The sequence below is a fragment of the Notolepis coatsorum genome, assembly GCF_963971535.1.
Source record: "Notolepis coatsorum genome assembly, chromosome: 10".
NCBI lineage: Eukaryota > Metazoa > Chordata > Actinopteri > Aulopiformes > Paralepididae > Notolepis > Notolepis coatsorum.
Window position 1 is genome coordinate 131,805,718 of NC_140174.1, and position 17,196 is coordinate 131,822,913.

The 17,196-nt window shown below is 43.2% G+C and overlaps 1 protein-coding gene across 1 annotated transcript in view; it reads right to left on the reverse strand.

Moving 5' to 3' along the window:
• Nucleotides 1-11,647, reverse strand: part of LOC311235909 (tRNA (32-2'-O)-methyltransferase regulator THADA) — a 51,183-nt gene extending 39,536 nt beyond the window's left edge. The window contains exons 1-10 of the mRNA XM_084323435.1: nucleotides 11,629-11,647; nucleotides 11,380-11,528; nucleotides 8,837-8,959; nucleotides 7,941-8,064; nucleotides 7,537-7,682; nucleotides 6,671-6,755; nucleotides 6,439-6,575; nucleotides 3,846-4,043; nucleotides 2,915-3,644; nucleotides 1,961-2,113 (exon numbers count right to left, since the gene is read on the reverse strand). Of these exons, the coding sequence (XP_084179561.1) occupies nucleotides 1,961-2,113; nucleotides 2,915-3,644; nucleotides 3,846-4,043; nucleotides 6,439-6,575; nucleotides 6,671-6,755; nucleotides 7,537-7,682; nucleotides 7,941-8,064; nucleotides 8,837-8,959; nucleotides 11,380-11,523 (1,840 nt within the window). The 5' untranslated portion in view covers nucleotides 11,524-11,528; nucleotides 11,629-11,647. The remainder of the gene's footprint in view (nucleotides 1-1,960; nucleotides 2,114-2,914; nucleotides 3,645-3,845; nucleotides 4,044-6,438; nucleotides 6,576-6,670; nucleotides 6,756-7,536; nucleotides 7,683-7,940; nucleotides 8,065-8,836; nucleotides 8,960-11,379; nucleotides 11,529-11,628) is intronic.
• Nucleotides 11,648-17,196: the final 5,549 nt, after the last annotated feature.

A 17,196-nucleotide genomic window follows, 5' to 3' on the forward strand; every position in this document is an offset into this window, starting at 1 on the left:
GAGAGGCTGGGTAGTGTAGAGCAGGGGTTCTCAACCTTTCTGCTGCCAAGGCAAAGGCACCCCTGTGTTCAATAAAATATTCCAGGCACCCCTACATACGATAAAGACTTTTCCGGTCCTGTCTTTTTTGCTACAATGATGACAAAAGTGCTTGCTTTCAAAATAATGTTTATTTAAGAAACCGGGAAACACATTTGTGTGTATATGCAGGCTATATAATGCATTATTAACAGGTGTTTCAGGTCTAAATGGCTTAGTACTGTTGACATTACACTGCTTGTAGTAGTAAATCAAAATAGCATATTTCTTTAAATAAAATTACAGAAAATTATCACCAAAGTGCTATCTGTTGCAGCTGCACACTTTTCCATAAAAATAGCATATTTGGATAAGTGTGACCATTTCTCAAAAACTGAAAATCATGTTTTTTTTTTTTAAATACAGAAAAGGATCACCAAGTTACCATTTCTCAAAAAATATAAATAAATACAGAAAATAAGCACTTGTTCGCTCAGTGGACATTTCTAGCTCAATGCGAGGTCTGCTGCTGCTGGCTAATAATACGGTCAATACATGGGGAGATCTTTGACAAGGCAACACGCATGTCATCCTCAAGGCTCAACTTGGCCCTATATTTTGTTTTCAGAGCTGTCATGGATGAAAAGTCAGCTTCACACAGATATGTGGTGCTGAATGGTATCAACACCTTAACTGCTGCATCATGAGATACTTGGTACTCAGCACCACACTCTGAAACTAGCTCTCCAGGTGGTATCAGATGAGATTTCAATGAGTTCTTCCAAGAGTTTGGATGGAGATGTGTCAGGAAGCTTTGTCTCAATGTTGTCTGTAAAGTTTTTTTTTATCCAGAGTAACTTGGTGATCCTTTTCTGTGTTTTATTAAATAATGATTTTCAGATTTTGAGAAATGGTCAAACTTATCCAAATATGGTATTTTCATGGAAAACAGTGCAGCTGCAACAGATAGCACTTTAGTGATAATTTTCTGTAATCCAAAAATAATTAAAAACATTTTTTTTATCTCAAGGCACCCCTGTTGAGAACCGCTGGTGTAGAGGTCTAAGCACTGGAGCAGCTGGGTAGTGTAGAGGTCTAAGCACTGGAGCAGCTGGGTAGTGTAGAGGTCTAAGCACTGGAGAGGCTAGGTAGTGTAGAGGTCTAAGTACTGGAGAGGCTAGGTAGTGTAGAAGTAGGCTGGGTAGTGTAGAGGTCTAAGCACTGGAGAGGCTAGGTAGTGTAGAGGTCTAAGCACTGGAGTGGCTGGGTAGTGTAGAGGTCTAAGTACTGGAGCGGCTGGGTAGTGTAGAAGTAGGCTGGGTAGTGTAGAGGTCTAAGCACTGGAGAGGCTGGGTAGTGTAGAAGTAGGCTGGGTAGTGTAGAGGTCTAAGCACTGGAGAGGCTGGGTAGTGTACAGGTTTAAGTAGGGCTGGGCGATAAAGATAATTATCGCGATATATTTTAATAATCGATAATTATTATTATTGGCTGAAACTGAAACCCCTCCTCTGTACTGCTTTTTGACAGTGTGTGTCTGTCTAAAGCAGACTACTGGTGTTAATACAAGAGCCCGATGTATGAGACTGATCATCTGGCCGCACCGTCATGAAAATTCATCCAGCCTCGACTGACCTGGCGGCTGCCCCTTCTCCCTGTCTGCGCTCCAGGTGTCAGTGCAGGTCTCCAGTACTGACCTGGCGGCTGCCCCTTCTCCCTGTCTGCGCTCCAGGTGTCAGTGCAGGTCTCCAGTACTGACCTGGCGGCTGCCCCTTCTCCCTGTCTGCGCTCCAGGTGTCAGTGCAGGTCTCCAGTACTGACCTGGCGGCTGCCCCTTCTCCCTGTCTGCGCTCCAGGTGTCAGTGCAGGTCTCCAGTACTGACCTGGCGGCTGCCCCTTCTTCCTGTCTGCGCTCCAGGTGTCAGTGCAGGTCTCCAGTACTGACCTGGCGGCTGCCCCTTCTTCCTGTCTGCGCTCCAGGTGTCAGTGCAGGTCTCCAGTACGGCGAAGAGCAGCAGCAACACCGTCTTCTTCCTCTGATAACTGTGTCCTGGGGCCACGTGGAAGTAGGGCAGCTGGCCCAGCCATTCCACAAAGCCTACAATCAGAGATAGAACAACAAAGCATAAACATACACGTGCGTGAGTTTGACAAACTATGACTGTGATGTCAGCCAAACCTGTCCTGTAAGAAGAGCTTTTTGTTAAACAGAAACATTTTATGGAAAAATCAGCAGAATCAGGAATTGTCGGGGGCAGCGTGAGCCTCCCACGCGTTACTCCTCGCCACTGAGAGATCGAGCTGCGCAGGTGAAAAGATGCGACTGCTGTTACCTCAAGTACCGGAGGGGACTTGTGCTATGTATGACTTAGTCCACATTGCAGCCGGCTTGTGGGAGGCAAGAAACAGCGTCCGTGACAGGGGAGGGTTGAATTGGATGATACGAAATTGGGATGGGAGAAAATATAGAAAAAAAATGGGAGAAAAAGTGGATAAAAAAAAAAACAGAAGGTTTTGTAGATACAGTACTGAATTCTGCCATCTGGACACATGCAATTTGAAATATGATTATAGAATATAGAATATCAGGCATAAAATGGTTATGCGATTAAAATGCGATTAATTAGATTAATTAATTACAAATCCTGTAATTAGATTAAAAAAAAATCGCCTGACAGCACTATTTATTTCATATGTATTCTATTGTGTATTTTATTGACATGCTGTAGGTCGAGGGGGCGAGACCCAAGAATTTTGCTCTTTTTGTATGTGAATATGACAAGATGCAACAATAAAAACGGAATCTTCTGTGTTGTCGCAGTGAAAGGGTTAACCCTTTGGTAGTGTGGTAGTGAAAGGGTTAAATAAAACGAAGGTGAATCCGAGTGGCTCCTCTCACCTACTCCCTGGTCCAGTGTCCTCTCTGCCTCCTCGGTGAGACCGGCGTCTCCCTTCTTCTTACCCTTCCGTCCTGTGACATGTGGCAGGCAGCTGTCTCTGATACGAACCAGAAACTTCTTCACCGCTGCCTGGAAGTGTTGTCGAAAAGGAGACGACTCGCTGTTCAGGTTCTGGGGAATAAACGTCCTCATGCTCGACAGCTCCTCCGGCGTCGGGGCCTCCTTGGTCTTTGGGCTGCAGCACAGAAGGTTGAGGGCGGCGAGGCGGACCTTGTCCTCCACGGACCCCAGAGCCAGCTGGAGGGTCCCCTGGGCGGAGCCTCCCCGGAGGGCCCAGGGAGAGCCTCCGGTCGTGGCCCTCCTGGAGCTCATGATGCAGGCCCAGGCGTGGAGGTGTCCCGGGGTGGCCGGGTCCAGGGAAGCCAGCAGAGGCTCCACGGCGGCGGGGAAGACTTGGAGGGTGCAGGGTAACAAGTGGCTGGAGCTGTGGTTCTGAACAAGAGTCACCTCGGAGGTCAAGGCCTCGAGAAGAGTGGACTGCCAGCGTCCGGCCCACCGATTGGCCAGGACCAGCTCAGGGGTCGGGGCATTATCCGGTGAGCCGTTACACAACTCTTTCCTCTGCTGCTGGATCAGGCATTTGTAAAGCTCTGAAGCACAAGGTGACAGGTGATTGGAGGAGAGGCACTTCAGGAGATGATTGGGTAATTCAATATATTGATCCATAACCTGTGTAGTTAAGGAAACACAATATCATAGTCAGTATCCCACTACTGTCTATCCTACATCATTAATGGACCTATCTCAAACCCTGCCCTCTTTTCTTAATCCTCCAATCACAACAAAGAAAGCGACGGCTGAGATTGGAGGATCAAGAAAAGAGGGCGGAGTTTGGAATAGGTCGATACTCTGAAAACGACTAATCCTCACCATGTCAGTTCCCAGATAAGGCAGTAGAGCACACAGGGGCGGGTACTTGGCCTTGGCTTCCCATGGGAGGTTGATTACGCGGTGCAGTAAGTTAATATGAAGGTTCTTCTTTGTGTCTCCAAATCGCTCACAGTCCATCTCGTAGATCTCCAGCAGCAGACAAAAGGCACTGTGCACAAACTCCGACACACCCTCTACCTGTGAACGCATACGAGCACACAGCTTATTTGAACAATGGAAATAAAGACTTAAGAGCGGGCACAGAACAAACAAGACCCGTGGGCCAGGTCCAGCCCTTTGTGATGCGTCATCTGGTACAGGTGTTCAACAGTAGGAGACATTCATCTTCGGTCTCGCAGGACAAAACATCCTCTCACATACAATTCTACTACAATATAGTAGAAAGCAGCATGAGTAAAAACATCTCATCATGTGTCAACGTTTCATTATAGCCGACCACACATACTGTATGTACACAGCCTTTGTGTTTGTGTATATGATTAAGAGATCCATTATAGGTGATTTTCGTGTGGTGACACACCTTTAAATGATTTGCTATTCAAGTTCCAGGTCCATTATTCATAGGATTCCACTACATCATCATCACAACATCTATCTTGGTAGACAAATGACTGTAACAGAATGCTGTAGCCACTGGGCTGTGTTTATGGTGTCGCACCGGGTTGTTAGGAAATACGTGTCATGAGAATAATAGGAACATGATTCACTAGATGGCGATCCGAAGTATAGCCCAGACTAATAAAATCATACGGAATGATTTAACATCATTGGAAATGAGGTCTTGCCCTGCCCTTAACGATCTCATCAAGAAGAAATAACGGTTGAATGAAATACACAACCCCAAATATGAATTTTATTAATTCATTAATGTGACTTTTACCATTTGAATGAACTTGTTTTTTGTTTTCTAGATATATCTATGACTCGTTTTCCACAGAACGTGGCTGGTATATATTTGTACTGTTTTAAGTAAATAATTCCTTAAACATAATTTAAATAGTTTTCCATTTCATTACAATCCAGTCTTGTTTCCAAAATCCAATGTGTGTGTCCCTTGAGCTAAAACCTTCTCCCACCATTGATTTAGAGTAGTAATGATTGACTACTCTGATTTAAAAGTAGTAATGATTGACTACTATGATATAAAAGTAGTAATTAAAGACTACTCTGATTTAAAAGTAGTAATTATTGACTACTCTGATTTAAAAGTAGTAATTAACTACTGATTTAAAAGTAATTAACTACCAATTTAAAGGTAGTAATTAACTACTGATTTAAAAGTAGTAATTAAAGACTACTCTGATTTAAAAGTAGTAATGTAGGAGCCATTTCATTTGATTTAATAGTTTTGACTAAATAGCGCCGCCACTGGTCGCCTCGTAAAATGGCACCATGGTCCTCCTATTAATTATGGCCCAGCTGTGTGTAAACGCACACGCCAGACGAGAAACCGCTCGCTTGCTACACACACACACACAGCGCAGATTGAATGAATGAAAGACTGAAAGAAAGACTTTGTTTAGAATCATTTTGAGTTTATTTGAAACCCTTTTGCTGCGCCTGTTTGTTTTGAAACCCCTTTGGAACTTTTACACAACTCCTTCCATAAAACGCAACCGGTTCGAACCCATCAGATGCAACTATCAACAAACATCAAACAGTGAGTAACAAAACAGCCCAAGTCAATGTGGTGTGAGCGCGTTGAAGACGTATCCTGGCTTAGATAGGCAAATTGAGCCTACAAGTAATTATTGACTACTCTGATTTAAAAGTAGTAATTAAAGACTACTCTGATTTAAAAGTAGTAATTATTGACTACTCTGATTTAAAGGAAAACTCCAACATTTTGGGAAATTAGCTTATTTGCCATCTACCCTGGAGTTAGACAAGAAGATGCATACCTTTTTTCTTCTCTGTGCATGCAGTAGGAGTAGGAAGACGCGCACCGTTAGCCTAGCTTAGCGTCAGTCACTGGAAGTAGGTTCCACCATTAGCCTAGTTCCCAACGTCTTCCTACTCCTACTGCATGCACGGAGAAGAAAAAGGTATGTATCTTCTTGTCTAACTCCAGGGTAGATGGCAAATAAGCTAATTTCCCAAAATGTTGGAGTGTTCCTTTAAAAGTAGTAATTATTACCGGTAAATACTCTGATTTAAAAGTAGTAATTATTAACTAGTCTGATTTAAAAGTAGTAATTAAAGACTACTCCGATTTAAAAGTAGTAAATAATTATTGACTACTCTGATTTAAAAGTAGTAATTATTGACTACACTGATTTAAAAGTAGTAATTAACTACCGATTTAAAAGTAGTAATTAACTACCGATTTAAAAGTAGTAATTAAAGACTACTGATTTAAAAGTAGTAATTAAAGACTACTCTGATTTAAAAGTAGTAATTATTGACTACTCTGATTTAAAAGTAGTAATTATTGACTACTCTGATTTAAAAGTAGTAATTAGTAACTACTCTGATTTAAAAGTAGTAACTATTAACTACTCTGATTTAATAGTAATTAAAGACTACCCTACTCTGATTTAGGGGAGTAAATACTGAAGTCAGTCAAACTCACTGGGCTCTCTGCGTTGTTCCAGATGACTTGAACGAGCCGCCGCTGTAGGCTGCAGTCGTCAGGCAGCAGGCGAACATCTGTCACCTCCCAGAGAGCAGCCAGACTCTCTTTAACTTTCCTCAGCCACAGTGTCAACACTACAAAGACACACACACACGCACATAATGTTTGAACAACTAATTTTTAACTGTGTACATGCGCATGAATGTAAACATGTGGCGCACATTTTCACCTTCAAAGACGTAGTAGTGACAGTCCAGCTTCTCCTCACACAGAGCTGTGACGAGAGGGAGCAAGCCTCCCAGGAGTAAACATCTCTGCAACAACAAATGGATGGACTGCATTTATATAATGGACTGCATTTATGAATGAATGAAACTTTTTATTTTTGAACATGTATTCTCCATATTCCTCCAAACAAATCACAGTATCTAGCTCCGTCAAACAATCATAATAATAAGAAAAAGAAATTATAAACAAAAAGTCAAGAGCAATGTATTTAGTTAGTTGACATGTTCAAAAAAGGAGTAGAGGGAAGCTAAGCTTATTGATCCCTACCCCCTTACATTTACATTTGTTCTTCCATAAATGTTACTAGATATAACATAATTTAGACTGCATTTATACAGCGCTTTCATCCAATGAGCTTTACAACTTAAGCCTCACTCACACACTCGCACACAGACGGCGGAGGCAACCATGCATGGTTCCAACCTGCTCACAGGGGAGCAGTTAGGGGTTAAGCAAGAGGAGCAGGAATGGAACTAGGAACTTTCTGATTACCAGACGACCGCTGTACCTCCTGAGCCACTGTGTTACCCCACAACAACAATGTTCCACCTTCTTCCATTATTAACCCTTTCACTACCACTACCAAAGGGTTAACCCTTTCACTGCGACAATACAGAATTTCACTGTCACATGACAAAAGGTTAACCTTTTCACAACCACACTACAGAAGGTTAACCCTTTCATTACCACACGAAAGGGTTAACCTTCTGTAGTGTGGTAGTGAAAGGGTTAAGAAAAAGAAACACAAATTTTTTTATAAAAAACAGCGACACGCTGTGCTTCAGAACAGCTGTAGATCAACGTCACCTCTGCAGTGTCCATGTCGTGGCTGAGCAGGACCTGTGGTCGGCTGCAGGTCAGAAGGCCTCTGCTCACCGCCAGTCTGGCCACTCCGTCCTGCAATACAGGGCTGCACTGGACCTGGAGACTCCCGACTGTCAGTAGCCGGGACTCTACAGAAATGAAATCAATCAATAAAAGCTATGCTATTATATACTTAGCATGAATATGCACCCCCCCCCCCCCCACACATTTTTGCTTTGTTGTATGGGGAAGAGAAAGAGGAGATGAGAGTTCCAGATTTACAAGTCGTAAACACATGGCGACTAAGCTGAAGCTTCACAGAGTGCACCCGTTGTGGTAAATCTCACTAAGATTTGATTTGCCTATACTCTCATCATTCACGCAACGGCGCCAATCGTTTTTTCTACCTGAGGAAAAGACCTGTAGCAGATTCCAGGCCACTTCTCCTGCGGCTCCATCCTCCGGTGCTGCGGTGTTGATCAGCATGGCCACTGCAGTGCCTGCCAGGAGGCGGGCGTCCCTGTTGGAGCTCTGCGATGCAGAAGAGAGAAGCATTTTTAGATTATACATTAGATTAGATTTTGATTATTGGATTACATTTACATATTTATATTTAGTCATTTAGCTGACGCTTTTATCCAAAGCGACTTACAAGTTCTGTACGACAAGTCATCAGGAAGGGCACAACTCTATCAGCTGAGTAACAATGTTCATCAAAGTGTTGAGTGCTACAGTGTAGGTTAGTTTATTAGGACAAGTGCATGACAGTACGGTTAGTTTTTCATTTCAGATAATGGTTGAAGAATGGTTGAAGTCGACGGCGAAAGGATTATTAGATTATATATTGCATATATTTAGCATTTCATTTTTTAATTATTATTATATATTGGATTAGATTTAGATTATTGGATTATTAGATTATATATTGTAACTATGTATTGTAGGGTAAATATAACAGAGGGCATACATACCCTCATCTCGCACCTTGTTGCCCATATGCACATGTCCAGAGTTAATTATATTGATTTGTTATATTGATTACACTGCTTTTTTATTCTATTTCATTTTTACTTCTCCACTGTACTCCACTGTACTATAATTATGTCACCTGTACCATGTCTTATACTACCTGTACCCCCCCCCCCTCCCCCATGCTGCTATGATGCCTGAATTTCCCCAAGGGGATCAATAAAGGAATATCTTATCTTATCTCAATCAACATGGTGGGAAGGTAGCAACTGATCGATAACACGCCATTTTAATCATGGACAACCGCGCACACACAAGCCAACCAGGTACAGACCTGTCCCAGGATGATGTCCACGAGAGCCTGGAGGATGCACTGCAATGCTGGACTCCCCTGGTCCTTCACCCACACCAGCGGAGCCACCTCACCAGGCAACAGCTGGAATATTTGCAAACACACCTGGGAGGGACAGAAGGTCTCATCGGTCACTAAACGACAGCCGTGTTACTAAATACTTTTTTGCTGCGTACGTCAGTCATGAGCAAAGGGTCGTTTAGATTCAGATGCTGATTATTTTATTGTCAGTTTTTTTAATGTACATACTAAGAGAAAACTGTTTTTTCAATGTATATTTGGTTTATAGACTGATATAAAGAGACGCTTTAAGAGGGTAATACCATTATCATCACGGGTTAGACGGTGGTGGAACCAGTGGTTTCACAGGCACAGGCCGCGTTAGCAGGGCATTTGTTTTGAATTCCGATCTAAGACACAACAAAGATAACGTGGACACACAACTGCGTTTTGATGTGTGTGAAATGTTATTAGCAGTAGTCATGACAGCGCGTCGCATGACAACCAGGAGAGGGGCGGGGGCTATCGTTGCTATGACGAAGATCTATAAGTCGAACAGTGTTTCCGGGTGTGAGGCAGACCAAAGAAACGAATCCCACAGGAGGGAAGAGACCAAGATACTCTCTCCTCTCATCACAGAGGGGGGAAGAATGACACATCATCATTAGCTTCGGCTAACACGAGGAGGGTTCAGGCTAACGACCAGGCCTGACCACTATTGGACTGAATAACAGCAGAGACGATAGCAATGAAAATACAATCGGATAACATCTGGGCTGAGGCTTCTGTTTATATCAATAAACAACTCTTCTCCTTATAAGGTATTACGCTGTGTCAAAGTGTCGAATTCTTACGAAGGTGGAGAATTATTATGGTTTGCGGATCGTACTAACGGGGAGAGATAAGGATTATATTCAGCCAGTATCTGAGACGTCAGGACCATTAAAATTACACAACACAGAGGAATTGGATGGAGAGAGGATAACACAAGAAGACGTGATACTGGCCAGATTGATCAGAATCTAACAATACATTAAAAAAAACGTGAGATGCTGTGTTTTTCCCAGCTCCTCAACCGTAGTAGATTTGTAAACACAATACGATCTATACAATAAAAGTGTGGCCAGCTGGGGGTATTGTGGGTGTGGCTCTGGCGTCAGCATATATTTCAGCCTGACCGGATGGCGGCTGGAACGAACACTTCCTAGTTGGGTGCGGGCGGCGATAGCAGCAAACATTTCCCCACACCTGGTTCCCCTGTTACAGGACGAGAGAGAGTGTCGAGTGTAGGTACTCGAGTGACAGTGTCCTGGTGAGTAACTTAACTATAGTACTTATCATGTCGCTAGGTTGATGTGCACTGTTTAGGTGTTTATACCGTGTATGGTCTCCCTTAGGGAACGACAGACGGTGAACGGTGAAGAGGCGAGGCGTTGTGCTTACACCTGGCGACACAAAGGTATCGCTCACTTCTTTGGTTTATGAGTTGCACACATGCATATTACACACACAGACTGTTTAGGATAAATAGTAATACAGACGACCTGTCCTGATTTCCCTCAGGCTGGGGAAATAGTTGTACCGTTGCGGCCCGGGTGTGTGCGGCGCCGGGTGTTTCATTAATTCGGTTAAAGTGTAAGTCTAGCTCTCTCTCGTTCGTTTGTATTACCGGTGTGTTAATAAATGTTTGTCTTATAGTGTGCAACAGCCAGCATTAAATATACTAAGGTTCTTGAACTGCCGTCATGCTTTGATGTTCATTGTGTAATTTCTATGTAGGTTCTTGAACTGCTGTCATGCTTTGATGTTCATTGTGTAATTTCTATGTAGGTTCTTGAACTGCTGTCATGCTTTGATGTTCATTGTGTAATTTCTATGTAGGTTCTTGAACTGCTGTCATGCTTTGATATTCATTGTGTAATTTCTATGTCATGACAGGTGGTGGTCCTTGTCAACAGGTGGTCACTGTTTTAGCTACTTCAGGTTAGGGTGTAGTGTGGATTCAGTCTGTCTCTCTTTGCTTATTTATACATTGTGATAACTCTATTTTGTATGAAATTCAACTTACTCTCTTATATTATAGCATTCAATAAAGATAATTATATTAAATATAATTGCTTTGTCTGTCTGTTATATGCCCTAAGCCTCATGGTTACACAAGGTAGGTATATGTTTTTTTACAAGGTAAAAAACAGCTGATAGGGGAGCTCCAGTAGCTCACCGCGTATCTCGGCGCTATTTCGGCGTCGGGGACAACCGTGCGCGTCACGGATCTGGGGTACACAAGTTCGACTCCCGGACTCGCCGTATTTTCTCAGAGTGTCTTCCCCCGATCTATACCCCATTCAACCTGTTTCTGTCGGTCATGCTTGACCAGAAAAAAGCGATAAACGCTAAAAGAACCAGCTGTCTGGTCAAAGTTAAAAAAAAAAAAAAAAAAACAGCTGATAAATTAAGATGTATTCTAGTGTAAGTAGCAGCAGTTTCATCATTAAATCAATGATTTGTCTAGCGTTTCCATCTACCTTAATAGCAAGGTAACACAGAGGTCCATTTTTCAGTCCTTCTTGTTGTAATACAAAAGGGAACAACTCAGCCACTTTATCCAGCAGGGATGTGCAGGTCTCTCTCCACACCTCCCGGCCAACTGCGCTGTCCTCCAAGAACATGCAGGCTGAAAATGCAAAAGTAATATACGGTTGAAAAATGGATCACACAGCAACACTGGCTCATAAGTATGTAGACCAATATTATCACTGGTAGCTCGCACTAACCTTTCTGCAGGTCCTCAAATGACAATATCTGAAAAGAAAACATGGTGATAGTTGTGAAATGCCATGATTTAATTTAAAGGAGAGCACCGCACAATCCCACACTCTTCTCTCCTGCACTGAAAGGGAGACGCGGGATGGTCCTGATGGGATTAGATCCCATGATAGATCCCATCCCATCCCATGTACTTCCCATAGACCCCCCGCCCAGCCTGGGGTCCAAACCACAGACAGAGTAGGCCTACAGACAGGGTGAGATCTGACTAAAACAATAAATTAATTTAATACAATTTACCTGATCAGTGTGAAGTATGGAGTGCAAACAGAGATGAGTTTCCCTAAATACCAGCTGATGGTTCACCGCCGACAGACGCTGCAACATCTGTGATGGAAAGATGAAGGCCTGTGCATCAAAACCAGGTGTGCTCAGCCTCCATTGTGCATCAAAACCTATAACCCAATAGACCCGGTTCTGACCTGGTCCAGCTTGCGACTGGCAGTGGAGATGTTCACCGCCTGTAGCTGCATGGAGATGAGGAGCCTGACGAGGAGGAGGAGGTGGTTCTCTTCCAAACGGTGCAGCTGCTCCCCTGGGATGTTTCTCAGAAGGTGGGCAGCTTCCTCCAGACACCGCTCTTTGCATCTCTTCACACTAGTCCTGTTCATGGAAGCACATTACATTCAGATACAACGTTACTATGATCAGCCCAGGATATGACAACCAGAGATGAAGAGTCCCCGCATAGTATTCATTGTGTTTCCCACCTGGAAGATTCGTCAAGTTTGTTGATAAAGAGCTTGAGGACCGCACTGACATCTTTTGGCGTTTCGTGTCCAGTAATCATACAGTCATGTAGACTTGTCATCAGTTCTTCAACCGACAACATAATTTTTTTTTAATCCCACTCCAGTCCCACAGCTCCCACTACTTGTTGTTGTTAGCATACTATTTTCCTCGTGTGGTGTTGTCAAAAGTTAAACTCTACTGCTGGACCGGTGGTTATTAAAGGGCTATGCGGGGAGGTGCTGCCATCTAGCGACGGGGAGCTCGATATAAACTAAGGTAAGTTACACCACATGATGTAATGTCTATATGAATTGAAAATGGGGGACCCTGATGTAAACAAGACAAACGTCTTTCTCAGGTCTGCATCCCCTTAACAATTGTGTGTATTGAGCCGTACTGTATTGTACCCATTCTGCAATCTGTTAAATAAAGTTTTCATTCATTCATTCATTCATTCATTCATTCATTCATTCATTCATTCATTCATTCATTCAGTACAATGGTAAATTGTACTCTAAATTGAACCATTTGTCATAGACTCACTCAAAAAACAAACTACAAAGAATCATCAATAAATCCTCAAAAATAATCTGCACCCCCCTCCCTTCCCTCGAATCACTCCACCGCCAAATCACAATCAGGAGAGCCAGGAAAATCATCTCCGACCCCACTCACCCAGCACACCACATCTTCCAGCTGCTGCCCTCCGGGAGGCGCTACAGATCCCTGACCACCAAAACAACCCGGTTCAAAAACAGCTTCTTCCCCACTGCCATACGGACACTGAACTCCCTGTAGCACCCCCCCCCCCCTGTAGTACCCCCCGCAACCCCCCTTACCTCTGCTGACATGGACATGGACAAACTCTGAACTGTATCTATGTAATTGTGTTTTCTTTTATGTACGCTGTAAGTGATGTTATATGTTCTATGTTTTTATGTTTTTATGTTGGAACTGCTATGAAACCTGCACTGAAACCAAATTCCACCAGCCTGGCTGGGTGGTCATTAAAGAAATTGAATTGATTGATTGATTGCAAGTCTCTACGACAAACGGTTCAATTTAGAGGAGAGTCTAACTTCAAGAAACAGGCTGTTCATTCAACAATGTATGTATATTTCAGTTTGTGGAGTGAATATGAGTTGCATAAGATAACAGAGTGTGAAGGTATACTGAATACTGTCTATCTGTATGTCATGTATGTCATTATATGTTATGATGAATTGAAAATGGGGGACCCTGATGTAAACAAGACGAAAGTCTTTCTCTGGTTTGCATCCCCTTAACAGTTGTGTGTATTGAGCCGTACTGTATTGTACCCATTCTGCAATCTGTTAATAACGTTTTCAATCAATCAATCAATCAAGGGGGTAGAAATACATGTTTACACTTCATCCTGATTGATTGATTGAAAAGTTTATTAACAGATTGCAGAAAGGGTACAGTACAGCTCAATACATACAATTGTTAAGAGGATGCAGACCTGAGAAAGACTTCCGTCTTGTTTCCATCAGGGTCCCCCATTTTCAATTCATCATATGACACACACGACATACAGATACAGTACTGCTACTACATCTATACATTTATGACATACCAGATTTGCAAATACAGTACTGTTTGTGATACTATAAAAATCCAGAAAAAGAGTGTATATACATTTGACATAGAAACTGTGCATTGGAGGAGGTTGGGTAGGTGGGGTGGGGCTGTACATTGGAGGTGGGGGGGGGGGGTTGTGTAGGGGGGGGACACTGTACATTGGAATACTGACATACATTTGACATAGAAACTGTACATTGGAGGAGGTTGGGTAGGTGGGGTTGGGTGGGGCTGTACATTGGCGGTGGGGGGGGTTGGGTAGGGGGGGGGCACTGTACATTGGAATACTGACAAAGCCATGCTTGGTCTTTATTGTACAACTGGGTTAGGACATTTGTAGGGGCCAGTTTCTAATTGCAGTCTACCGTAGGTGTTCTTTGAGAGTGTTTTTACAGTGTTCCTTTACAGCTTTGGGTAGGGCGTTCCACATTGATGTGGCATAATTGCGAAACGTGTTTAGTCCCTTGTTTGAGCCGAATCTGGGTTTTACATGATTTGTGGAGCTCCCTCTGGTGTTGTGATCGTGGTATTCACTGACCTTTGGGAAGTATTTTGACATGTACATGGGTACCTTGGTCGTGTAGTGTATCTTGTAGACCAGGCCCATTGCAAGTTGCTGTACTCTGTCGTCTACTCTAAGCCATCCTAGTTTGGCAAAGTGTGCAAGGGTAAGGTGGGTTCTAGGAGTCAGGTCAAGCAGTAGTCTGACTAGTTTGTTTTGAGATGTTTGTAATTTGGTTTTTAGTGCCTTTGAGGTGCTTTGGTACCATGAGGTGCAAGCATAGTCGTAGTACCCTTGAATGAGTCTTCAGGGTATTCTTGTTTACCAGAGAGGAGATCCGGTACAAGAATCTAGTTCGTTGGTTGACTTTTTTTATTACATTGGATGCCATTTTGTCACAGGAAAGATTTGCCTCTAGGATGGAACCCAGGTAGGTAATTTCGTCTTTCCTTGTGACAATATTGTCACCCACTGTAACTGAGAAGCCGTCGGTCTTGCTGAGTTTGTTATTTGAACCGAAGAGAATGGACTCTGTTTTGCCCATGTGTAATGATAGTTTGTTGTCGGCGAGCCATATGCAGATTTTGCCTAGTTCCGAGCTGAGGGTTTTTTCAACCTGCAACTTGTTCTTGTCAGAGACCAGCAGGGCTGAGTCGTCCGCAAACAGGAACAAGTTGCAGTCACAGGCTGACGACATGTCATTTGCATAAATTAGGAACAGTAGTGGTCCTAGTATGCTTCCTTGTGGAACACCACAGCTCACTGTGAGGGGGGGGGGATAGAGTACCGTTTACCTCTACCATCTGTTCTCTCCCCTCCAGGTAGGATTGTATCCAGCTCACTGATAAACTATCAAAACCAATTGCTTTTAGCTTGTCAATCAGAATGGAGTGATTGACAGTGTCGAAGGCCTTTTGTAGGTCCAGCATGACCATGCCGCAGTATTTGCCCACGTCCACCTCTTGTTTGATGTGGTCGTTCAAATAGAGGAGGCATGTATCAGTGGAGTGGGACGTTCTGAAGCCAGATTGGAATTCGTAGATTCGATTTTTTTTCCGCCAGGTACTTTTCAACCTGTTCGTAGACTATTTTCTCCATGACTTTCAAGATGGAGGTAAGAATAGAAACAGGGCGGTAGTTGCCTGGGTCTAATTTGCTGCCCTTTTTGTGCAGAGGGGCCACTCTTGCAATTTTGAAGTCCTTGGGGATATCCTCTTTCATTGGTCTATATTGACCACGTCCTTAGGCCGCGCCCCCTTTTTGTATCTTTTGAACCGTTTGTCATAGAGACAATACAGACCCTCTCCCGTTGGCCGGCGGTGCACAGGCATCACCCACACTTTCACAATTTCCCTGTGTGGAATTGTCTATTTTTTGTCTAATTGTCAATTATTTATTTTTTTATTAAAAACGAAGGTTCGAACGTTCGTTCGAAGAACCCTGACGAAGGTTGAATCCCATAAACAGGCTTCGGGGACAGCCTTACCATATATATTATTTATATGATTCAAATGGAACTCAAACATGTTCCATTGTGATGTCACAGTATGATGTCATAATAGACTATTCTAGAACATTTGTGATGTATGACGAACCAGAGGTTATCATATAAAGGGAGTCGACACACGAATTTAACAAAGAATTTATTTAATCCTATCTAAACAAATGATAATCGAATTAAACAATAATAATAATAATAATAATAATAATAATAATAATAATAATAATAATGGATTGGATTTATATAGCGCTCTTCTCTGACTCAGAGCGCTTCACACAGTCATACCGGTGGTGGTAAGCTACAATTGCAGCCAGAGCTGCCCTGAGGCAGACTCACGGAAGCGTGGCGAATAATTATCGCCTACGGCCCCTCCGACCACCACCAACATTCATTTACATGCATGCATACACATTCATACGAGGCAAGTAGGTTAAGTGTCTTGCCCAAGGACACAACGGCAATGGGATGGACATGGGCTTGAGCGGGATTCGAACCACCAACCCTTTGATCATTGGACGCCCCCCCGCTCTACCCCTGAGCCATAGCCGCCCCACCACTGGCGTAACTCTCTCTCCAGGTGTGCCGGGGACAGATTTGTGGGCGTGGCGAGTGACGTCGCTGGAGGGGGGTTAGGGCCCCCCCCCCCCCCCTCTCTACCTCAAGTTTTTTTTAATACCAGGGGTGCAATACCGCATTTTCCCAGGCGGTGGCGCCATTTCTCCATGTAAACGACACACTGAGCTCATACATACAGAATTACATTGCATTCAGAGATCTCCAGGGTTCAAACAACCAAAAAACAATTTACAATACAAGGATGTTACAATACTTCCATTGAATATGACAACAACAACAACAACAACAACAACAACAACAACAACAACAAAAGCTATGGTATGTCATAAATGTATAGATGTAGCAGTACTGTCTATCTGTATGTCATGTGTGTCATATGAAGCCAGACCAGCACTCTCAGGTTCAAAATTTAATGGCAGCCCCCCCTCTCGACCTAGATTTTTTTTTAAATACCAGGGGTGCAATACCGCATTTTTTGTATCTTTTTTGTATCACAAACAGTACTGTATTTGCAAATCTGGTATGTCATAAATGTATAGATGTAGCAGTACTGTCTATCTGTATGTCATGTATGTCCTGATTAATTGAAAATGGGGGACCCTG